Consider the following 10,733-nt stretch of genomic DNA (forward strand, 5'->3'; position numbering starts at 1 on the left):
CAACATTACAGGATTTGTTCTAGATGTATTAGAAAGAGCAGGCTAAACACAGCAGCCTTCCCCAGGCTGGAAATTTCATACGAGCACGGAGAAGGGCAAGCACAAGGATTTCATCAATATACATAAAAAGAGAGAGGAGAGCGAGACAGAGCTACGAAAACCCAGCCATGCAAAATATAAATCCTAACTGCAGATGGAAATGAGTCACACAAGGTTTGACTGAGGTAAATAAAAGCAGAAATGAAGCGGATTTAGGGGGAGGCAGAGGTGAAAAGACACTGACAGCCAGTAGACAGGAAAAAATGGCCCTTAATATACTAAGACTGGTAAAATCTGGAACACAGCCCAGCCTGTCTTGGACTGCCTGATGGGAAGCAAGGTCCCAGCCCTGAACTCCCTTCCCCATCCATATTCTTACACTCATCTCCAGAATTACTTTAAAAAGCTAAGAATGATGGCAGTGGCCTGCCTAGGGCAGCTGGGAGCTGAGCCAGGAGAGGAGGGCACACAGCTTGCCTCTGCCACCATTGGGGTCCCCAGAAGGCTACCCCAGCTTTGTGTTGCTGGGAGACACCAGCAGCTCTTCTCAGTGGGAAATAGAAGTTCTCAAAATAAAGAAGGCATCAAATTCCCACCAAAGGGCCAATTAAAACGTTCCATTTATTTCTGGCAAATTGTACACAACTTTCTTTCATTGGCTGTATCCTAGACCAGTCACGGGGAGGAATTTCTCCCCTACCTTAAACATACTGAAATTATGGGATCAAACACAAAGAAAATGAGGGAAGTCTCCCTTGCAGATAAAACACACAGGAAAGTTTCAGCAATCCAGACTCCATGCAGCCACCAGCTCTGCTCAGCACAAGCCATAAAGATGCACCTCTCACACTGCTTACTGTGGCACATTTCCTTCCATTATGAGCCTAAAAGCAACTGACTCCCTCCAGCATCTCAAACACAGCCTGGGTGACAAGTAGGGCCTGGTTGACAACTAGATTAGTCCTGAACCAGGCCAACTGTGCAGAATGGCTGCACTTTATTGACAAAAAAAATGTACCCAACAGAGCACTTCCCTGCACACACACGGCCACAGAGCAGCTGAGCAGCCAGATCTAGGACACAGAAGGAGAAGGGAAGCTAATGAGAGGCAGAGCTTGATCTGCAGCACAGGTAGAGCATGGAATTGCTTTTCAACTCTTCCAGCCAACTTCTACTGGGAGATTTACATACAAGTCCTCAATCAAGTCTTTGAAGTGTTATCCAGAGTTCCCTGGGTAAAAACAAGCTGTTTAGGAAAGAGGAGAGTCCGGAGCTGCTCAGTGGTTCTTTTTGGTTGAGCCAAAACCAGAGAAACCCATCACAGCTGCCATTTCATCATCCTCTTCAAAGGTCAGATCTTCCTCCGCCCGCCTCTTCTTCTCTCTCTGCTTCTCCTTCTTGTAGGCTTTGGCCTTCTCCTCCTGCAGCAAGGGACACAACAGCAAAACAGTTTGCACCTCCTGAGCTGAAGGAGTTTTGAGACACCAGGTACTGCACAGTTAACACAAATCCTGCCCACAGCTGCCAAGTTGTGCCTGAGGAAATAAACGAACAGCAGAAATCCTGGCCTGCAGTCTTCAAGGAGGAAGTTTACCAGTGAATCCAGACCACCCCATGTCCCAGGCCAAGAGCAGAGCCACACACACAAATAGACAAAAGGAAGCATTATGAAACTCTCTTCTGAGCAAACATCACAAGTTTTGCCTGGAATTAAGGCTGAGGCAAGAAGGAGCTGGTTTAAAAGCAGGAGGCCATTCCCTTGTCCAACGCTTCATGCCAGTGACTGTGATGCCTGTTGGCTCCCAGCCTGGCTGAGTGACAGCTGCTCACTGGAACAGAAGCCGAAGCTCTGAGCAGCTTTGAGGGGGGTTTTGGCATCAAAGAGTTTGCGCTGCTCTAATCAAAGTGTTTTGCTCTATGAGGATCATGAGCCCTGGAATGGAGCCAGGTTTGTACCGGGTGACACCGAAGGATGGCTTCAGCTCCCAACTTAGCAACTGCTCCCACCCTTCTCATCACCATCTGCTGTACCACAGCCTCTGAACACAGCTGTGCCCTGGAGAAAGCTACACCAGGAGTTGCTGCTGATTTCCTTCTTGCCATCCATTGACTGGCAGCAGCTTTTCAACCCACAGCACTCCCTTTGCTACTGGGGCACCTCCCTCCTATCCCTTAAATGGATGGGGCTCAGCAGCACCACATCCTGCTTGAGAGCAGAGCACGGGGCTGCTCTGTGAGTACCCTGAAGAGCTCCCCTGTGGTGAAGCAAAGCTCAGGGCTTGGGCAGGGAGACTCCAACAGGCAGTGATTTACAACCTTGGGTTATGTCGCTGCTGATAGAGGAGAAGCAGCCATAGAAGTTTCTCAGCTGCCAGACCTTTGTTGGGTCTTCAATTAAACTTGATTTTTGTGTTTATTAACACCTAAGCCCCAGTTTTGAGAGAAATCTGCTTTTATTATCTCCTCACACATCTCCCACCACACCATACCACTCACAAAGCCCTTCTACACTTGGGGAGGCCACACAGAAGCAAGTGCCATGTGGAGGGGGATTCCAGCAATCCTAAGAACTGTGGAAGATAATGGATGAAGATGCAGACCTGCTACCAGACCACACAAGTTCCAACACAACCAGTGGGAGACAAAAATGGGCTTATGCTGTTCTCAGTGGAAATCTGAACCATCAAAAGTTATCCTCACACAGAAAGAGGGGAAAAGCGTTTCCAGGGACAGCAATACAAACTTTTCAAAAGCAAAGAAACAAACCCCACTCATAGGAGCAGATGAGAAGCCCACGCTACCAAGAACAACACTTCTGAGGAACAAGACTAGGAAGCAGGGTTGATTTGGCCCCAAAACATGTTTCTGGGGAGCTTTGCTTCCTCAGTTGTTGCCCAGACTCACCTCCTCACGGAGTTCCTTCATCCTCTCCTCAAAGTCATAGTCCTTCTGCTTCTCCTCCATCTTCTTCTTGTTCACCTCAAAGCGTTTCTTCACCTGGTCCAGCGTGGAACGCTCCACCCGCATGGACATGCCCAGATTCCTCTGGTCTGGAGAACAGCAGTGGAATCAGCAGTGCTCAGCAACACTTCAGTGCTCTGCACAAAGCCTCCATCCCTGATCCCGATTTAAACACCACAGCACCATCTTCCTGCCTGTCATCCATCCCCTCAAAGCAGCTTCCAGGGCCAGACTAAGGATTTCTTAGGTGGGAGAGGTGGGCTTTAGGGGCATACCATAACCCATACAAGAGGGCCACAACAATCCAAAGACTGCTTGTAACAAGAACACAGACTATTCTTTAAAGGTTCCTTATTTGGATGCTCCCTGTCATGTTGGTGCTCTGATGTTTCAGGAAATCTTGGACCAGTGGAATAAAAAAGGGTTGGAGTGTTGAAAAAGGAGCCAGAATAAAACTGACAGGCTGGCATCTCTCAGCTGTGGGTGATGCTAAACAAGACATGAGTGGCACTCAGAGATCCTGATTACACAGGACATTCCTAGCTAAAGCAGAGAATACAAAGTCAGGCTCTTTAGAGCAGATTCACAGTTCTTCACTTGTGGGTAAGCCTGTGCTGATGGGGCCACCCCCAGAAATGTCTCCAACCCACATTCCTGAGTGGATCCAAACAGCCTGTTCACTCCAGCAGCCGTGCACAGGTTTGTCCGAGGGATGCAGCAACACTTGGAAGATTAAACTACACACCAGAAATTAGTAAAAGGGCTGCCAAGAACAAGCAGGTTTGAGCCAGATTTATGGGCTGGTTTAAAAGTTCCCAGACACACTCATACTAAGGTACTGTGCAATCAGCCACTTTCCAACCCCAGCTCAACCCTGCATCTCATGCCCATCCACACAGCCATGCCAGGATTTTTGATTCCAGATTCTCTCAAATGAACTTCTTGCTAATCTCCCAACAAGGCATGTCAAACAAGGCACGTCAGCACCTTCCCCCCATTCACACAAAAGCACACATTATTACAACACCGTGTTTTCTTTTCTGAGCTACAGAAAACCAGTCCTCAGGTTTCTTCTGAACCTCCTATTCTCAAACAGCCTCATGTGCAAGTCTGGAGCACACTCATCCCTGCCTACTTGTAAAGGGGTCATTTTCTGACTTCTACAAGGAGCCAAAAACACCTTCATGAGCAGGAGCAAAGTGTGTCAGTTTGTCCTGCTGCTCCTTTACTTTCTGTACATTCCCCACTCTCCGAACATGTCAAGAAGCAATACCCACAGTCAGGTCAACGAGGGTATAGCCCTCTTTTCCAGGTTAAACACATTACGGGAACGGACTGATAAACTGGGAGTTCTTTCCCCTTGTCCTTGTCTTGACTTAACTGCATCATCACAAAGTGGAGACAAGAAGAAGAGTGAGGTACAGGACACCACCACCACCACACTGCTGGACACAGCTCCAGGGTCAAACTGCCCCACTCCTGCCTTCACTCATCCTCTGCCTCCATCCTCACAAGGCCTGATCCATACTCTGGAGCTCAGGCACCAGCCAGTTCTGAGCTTTATACTCAATATCTAGAAAGAGAAGTTTCTGACCCAAAAATGGGCCAGTCCCAGACCTTTTACTTATCTAAGTACTTCTTTACAGTTTCAGTGCTGTAAAAAGCCTCTCTCCAGATTTACAGAGGAGACATCATGATTTGTGGGGTGGACTAGATGACCTCTGAGGGTTCCTTCCAACCCAAACTATTCCAGGATTTGCTGACCCTGGGTTTCTCACAGCATGAGAAAACATCACATGATGGGTGGGGAAAATATGTCCACCAACCAGAGTACACCAACCAGTGTTTCTGCTGGGCTTATTCCACAAAAGTGGTCCAGCACTCTGGAAGGTGTCAGGAGATCAGGGCAGCACCTCCACAGCTCTCATAATGAGCTTCTGCATCCTGATCCCCTAAGCTCCCTGATCCATGGATAAGTGTTCCGCCCTCAGACATGGGTGACAAAAGGAACAGTCCCTCCAACTCAACCAACCCTCCAATGAGGCAAAGAAATGGTCCTTACGTTTTTTGCCATTGATGTGATCCAAGAAGTTAATGGAATCTTTCACCACGCAGTCACATACATTACAGTAATACCTGTCAGGAGAGACAGGAAAAATGAACCCCAAAGTATGAGACAAAGCTCAACCCACAGAACAGCTGCCTGAGACAATCTGAATGTCACCTGGACACTTCTCCAAGACAAGAGGGCCCCAGTGAGGACACACCCCGATGGACAGGGCTGCCATGGAGGTACCAACCCTTATGCTGATGCCCCTCTGATATGATAGAAATCAAATTCTGAGCTGCTCTGCAAGATACCAGCCACAGCATCTTCCCCTTCCAGTCACACCCCACTGGGTGGGATGGACTTTGTGACACAGCCTGCCCTCCCCCAAGGCAGGGTTGGCCACTAGCCCAGGTTTCCATGCCACAGCCTCTCACCTGGCTGCAAGGTAAGCGCTACCATCCCTATCACCTCACAGAGCAAGTCCCTGATGAGCACAGTAGTGCTTTCTGCCCATCTTAAGAGCTGCTGCAGAAGTCCAGCCAGGGCCTGAACTGCCATCCTTGGATGCTGTCCAGGGCTGCACATCTCCCTGGCACTACTGCCCAGGGAGACACTAACAGACTCATTCCTGAGGTAACACAAACTCAACACATTCTTTTCACGCTCTTGATGGCTTAAGGTGAGCTCAGAACCCTTTCAGACTGTGGTGGAACACGATCCACACAAACAGTGGCCCAACACCATTCCTAAGAACAGTTGTCTGGATGTTTTTCCCATTCCTGGTGCACAGAAATCCAAATTAGCAGCAGTCCTGGTCTCAGTGCAAGCAGGCCTGGCTAAAGAAACCCAAGCAGGCAGCAGAGATCTGCCTCTGTTGGTCCTACAGGTGGGTGACACTGACACCAAGGAATAATGTCCAAAGGGGCTCAGCCTGCTGGGTGTCTTCCATATGTTACCCCAGGAGACACAATTTAGGTGTAGAAAAATGCAGCCCCGCCATCCCAGGCTCCAAATAGAAAAGGACACCAGCTCCTGGTGCCCTTTGAGGGGTCCCTGCTGTGTCACAGCTTCCCAGTCTAACCAGCATGACTCTGAGACTTCAACAAGACCACAGCCTACCCTCCCATCTCTGACTGAGGGGTAGTTTTGGTGATGACAATGGTTTTCCCCAGCTTGGATTCCAGGTCCACTTTGTAGTCTCGGTGCCGCAGAAGTTCCCTTTTGACGGGCTGAGCGGGTTTGCCTAAAACACAAACAAAAGGTCAAGCTTGACATGCTGGATTTCATGTTCCCCTTGGTGAAGAGGGGCCTGCTGGGTAATTGGGACTGCCTAATTCATGCAGAAAATGCATCTTTGTTTTTAAATCAGTAAAGGATATAATTTCCTGCTCACTGTTTCCTGGTTCCTATTAGAACCAGGTACATCTCTGAGGTATCTCCAGCTCTGACCTGAGTCATATTCTGAGATCTCCTTGTTCCCAGCAGCTGATTGTTCCCCTCCTTCCCCAAAGAAGAGTCAGCCCCTGGAAAAATCCTCACTAATTTCTTTTGTCAAAAAATTATACTCAGTGGCAAACACAGGAGTAAGGATAGGAGCAAGCCAGCTCTTTCCCTTCGGGATTTGACTTCTCACGGCTCTCTCCCTCCCAAACTCCAGGGGTTTGGGAGCCTCACTGCCAATCCAGCACAGCCAGCACACTACTCACCATCTTTCTTTTCTCTCTCCTCCGTGAGCCGCTTCTCTGCAAGTTTCTCATACTCATCCTTGTCCCACTTCCGGCGGAAGTCCAGGTTCTTGGTCTGGGAGGGAAACAAAGTTCATTAACATTTGTTATACAGTCTGATCACCTCTGAGGGGGTAAAGAGGTGGAATCACTTGGCCTGTGAGGTCAGTGCAGTAAATTAGGAGAATTATATTATATCCCCACGTTCTCTGTCTTCCACCTAGGAATTATGGATGTGGTTTAAGATAATCACTCTCAGCATGCCTCTAGCTACTACTAGAATAATTTCAGAGCACTGAAAGAAGAAATGAGTTAATCTTAGCAACTCCTGAGATGATCATCCAGGCTTTTGCCTTGAAAAGCAGACTCGAATGGGATTGAAACAGCTTGATCTAAGGCCTGGGAAGCATCCCCCGACAAACACAGCAGTAGGATTACACCTCCTTCCAGAAGTCAAAAGAACCCAAGTTGCAATGTCAGACAAAGAAGCTGTAAAACACAGCCTGAGCTATAGAGTTTGATTACACTGCAGGAGCAGGGAAGGCTGTGCCTGTCTGCTCTCAGCAGTGTGTTACAGGCATCAAAGTGCCGAGTTTGCCATGAAATCACAGGCACCAGTGTGGGATTTCCAAGCGAGCACATGTACAAGCAAACCAGAACAAGCTCTGAAACCCTGTCTGTCAAGGCAGGGCTTGGAGGTACCAGGGAAGCACCTGTACAAAATCCACAGGTTTTGCCGTCCTGCTCCTGCAGCTTCACACAGGGAAGGGCAGAAACACCTCCAAGGCATGCTGGCCCTTTGGGAGCTCCACAGAACTATCTGGCAGGGACAGGAACTTTAATAGAATCCTGGAATGATTTGGGTTGAAGGGACCTTAAAGATCATCTTGTTCCACACCCCCTGCCATGGGCAGGGACACCTTCCACTATCCCAGGCTGCTCCAAGCCCCATCCAACCTGGCCTTGAACACTTCCAGGGATGGGGCAGCCACAGCTGCTCTGGGCAACCTGTGCCAGGGCCTGCCCACCCTCCCAGGGAACAATTCCTTCCCAATATCCCATCCAGCCCTGCCCTCTGGCACTGGGAAGTCATTCCCCCTTGTCCTGTCATTCCATGCCCTTGTTCAAAGTCCTTTTCCAGCTCGCTTGGAGCCCCTTTAGGCACTAGAAGGGGCTCCAAGGTCTCCCTGGACAGAGACTGGTGTTCAGTCTTCCCCAGGCTGAACACCCCCAGTCTCCATAGCAGCCCTTGGAGCATATCCATGGCCTCCTCTGGGCTCACTCCAATAGGTCCATGTCTTTCCTGTGCTGGGGCCCTGGAGCTGGACACAGCATGTGCATGAAGATAGGCTGAATTCAGGTGAAGCTGGCATTGAAGAATACAAAGACTACTTTTTTGGGTGGCTTTTCACCCAGTCCCCAATGCAGAGGGCAGAAGTGATTGGGCAAGAAGTCCTATTCCACTCACATCCACTCTGACCAAACCAGTTCAAGCTCTTCCCAGCGTTTGCCCCATCTGCAGCTCAGGCCCCTGCACTCGGGATCAGTCACGGTTCCACTCAGCCACTTCCTGAATTTCCTGAGCAGATAACTCCCCTTTGGATAGAGCTGCATTTCCCTCAGCACGGCAGGGAGAGCCTCTCAGTTTCACATTAAAGAAAGGACAAGATGTATTTAAAAACACCTCCGGGAGAGAAGGACCCCCCCCACACCCCACCGCCTTCTCCGTTCAGCCAAATCGAGAATCCAATCACAATCCAAAGGACACAAATCCCATTTGGAGCTACAGCAGCAGCACAGCCATTTAAAGTTCTCTCCTCTGGCAATCCTTCAAATGGAACGAACAACTACTGATAGGGATGAAAATGCCTTGGGGAGGCGTAGAAAAATTCTCATTTATTCCCAGAGCTTCTTAAGCACTTTAAGGATGTCGTAACAGGTTTTATTAACCACCCTGAGCAAAAGAAAAGAAAATATCACTGAGTGTAAATTAACGTTTGGGGGTATTTTCCAGACTCTCCTGCATGCCAGGCATTATCACAAATCGTAGCTGGTGGGAGCCTGCAGAGGGGGAGGTTTATTAGCTGCTTCTCTCTCCTGTTGTAATAAAAGGAAAAGAGTCTTTTGCAGCTCTTTTACCAATCTGCCTCATCCAGGCGTGGGGAAAGAAATTAAACTAAACTGCGTGACAAAATCTTGGTTGGACAATATTTGAAGGGATGTTTCTGAATTGCTCTGGTGGAAGCAGTGGGGCTGCAAGCCCCAAAATCTTTATTTCAGAGCTGGTTTTGGGTGACAAGCCTCCTGTTCCCTCTGGAGAGGGACACCAATGATCTGCCCAGTATCAGCAGCAAAGCCTATTAAATGATACAGGAGTCTCCAGCTGGGCTCAATCCAACAGGAATTCTCAGCTGGCAATAAACCACAGGCTCCACCTCCTTCACGGGCAGACATCCTGCTCCTGACCTCCCCCAGCACTGCTCACTTCATGGAATGAATCCTGGAATGGTTTGGATTAGAAGGAACCTTGAAGATCATCCAGTCCCACCCCCCTGTCAAGGGTAGGGACACCTTTCACTATCCCAGTTTGCTCCAAGCCCCATTCAACCTGGCCTTGAACGTTTCCAGGGCTGGGGCAGCCACAGCTTCTCTGGGCAGTGCCAGTGCCTCACTTCTCAGTAAATGGCCTCAAGGAAGGAAAGATGGGCCAAAACCCCTCAAAAACACAGTCCCCGTGCTGCTGACAGCTTTGGGATGTCACTGGAGGTGTTCAAACAGCCTGGCTCTCCAGTCAGGCAGCGTCTACCTTACCCATCCCATTTTAGCATTCACAGAATCACTGAGGTTGAAAAAGACCTCCAAGAACATCAAGTCCAAGCTGCGACAGATCCCCACCTTGTGACTCAGCCCAGAGCACTGAGTGACACACCCAGTCATTCCTTAAACACCTCCAGGGATGGTGACTCCAGCACCTCCCTGGACAGCCCCTTCCAATGCTGGACATCGCTTTCTGGGAAAAAACTTCTCCTGATTTCCAACCTAAAGCTCCCCTCGTGCAACTTTTGAGGCTGTTTCCTCTCATCCTGTCACTGGTTGCCTGGGAGCAGAGCCCGACCCCCACCTAGCTGCACCTTCCTGTCAGGGAGTTGCAGAGAGAGGTTTCTCCACCAGGACAGGAAAAAGACAACCCTTTCCCTGGGGAGGGAAGGGAAGGAGCCACCTCCATGAGCCATCGCCCAGCCCCTGGGGATTGGTGGGGTCTCTCCCAGGAGGCTGGAGGTGGGTGGGCATCTCCACCCCGGGGGCTGAGGCAGCTCAGTCTCCTCATGCCCCCTGGCTGGGACAGGCGGAGGTCTGGTCCTAGGATGGGAGGATCAGAGAACCGCTGCGATTTGAAAAAGTCCTCCGAGATCATCGAGTCCAACCTATGACCCAACACCACCGTGTCAACTAGACCAGGGCGCTGAGTGCCACGTTCCGCCGTGTCTCGAACACCTCCAGGGATGGCGACTCCACGACTTCGCTGGTGGGCGGGATCGCCGTGGGACCACCCCACTTCCAGCCCTGAAGGTATCGGGGCCTCTCAGGGGAACCCAAACCTCCCACCGCCCACTCACAGAGGTGTAAAGAGCAGGGATGAGCCCCCTCCCACCCCACACACACTTGCCCACCGCGGCACCCCCGGCCCCGCCACATCCCTCATCCCGCGGCCTGGCAGCGGCTCCGAGCGCAGCGCGGCCCTGCCCCCGGCCCTGCCAAGCCCGGGAGGAGCAGCGGGGGCGGCCGAGCGGCCGGCAGCCCACACGCCGTGGGCAGCCCCGACCCGGAGGACAGCCCCGGCAGCAGCACCTACCCCGCTGCCCGACGCCATGGCGAGCTCAGGGCACAGCACCGGGAACTGTCGCGCGGCGCCGTAAAGCGCGGACGCCCGCCCGGTCACGTGCCCCGCCGCCGTCACG

At 50.8% G+C, this 10,733-nt stretch overlaps 1 protein-coding gene across 1 annotated transcript; it reads right to left on the reverse strand.

Moving 5' to 3' along the window:
* Positions 1-8: 8 nt before the first annotated feature.
* On the reverse strand, positions 9-10,733 carry ZMAT2 (zinc finger matrin-type 2). The gene is made up of 6 exons (XM_042025336.1): positions 10,628-10,733; positions 6,757-6,850; positions 6,170-6,293; positions 5,063-5,136; positions 2,944-3,089; positions 9-1,460 (listed from the first exon to the last, which is right to left on the reverse strand). Exons 1-6 carry the CDS (start codon positions 10,643-10,645, stop codon positions 1,317-1,319), a joined length of 600 nt encoding a protein of 199 aa, XP_041881270.1. The 5' UTR covers positions 10,646-10,733; the 3' UTR covers positions 9-1,316.

Source organism: Corvus kubaryi, unplaced genomic scaffold (genome assembly GCF_017639235.1).
Source record: "Corvus kubaryi isolate FWS band 111438036 unplaced genomic scaffold, C.kubaryi_AGA036_p1.0 37270, whole genome shotgun sequence".
Lineage (NCBI taxonomy): Eukaryota > Metazoa > Chordata > Aves > Passeriformes > Corvidae > Corvus > Corvus kubaryi.

What these genes read in the sequence shown, in the direction of transcription:
- ZMAT2 (XM_042025336.1), bottom strand. An exon ending in TCACATCAATGGCAAAAAAC is followed by an intron (nt 3,090 to 5,062) that starts GTAAGGACCATT and finishes GCTGTTCTCCAG; the next exon opens with ACCAGAGGAATCTGGGCATG. An exon ending in TGAAGGAACTCCGTGAGGAG is followed by an intron (nt 1,461 to 2,943) that starts GTGAGTCTGGGC and finishes CCCTTGCTGCAG; the next exon opens with GAGGAGAAGGCCAAAGCCTA.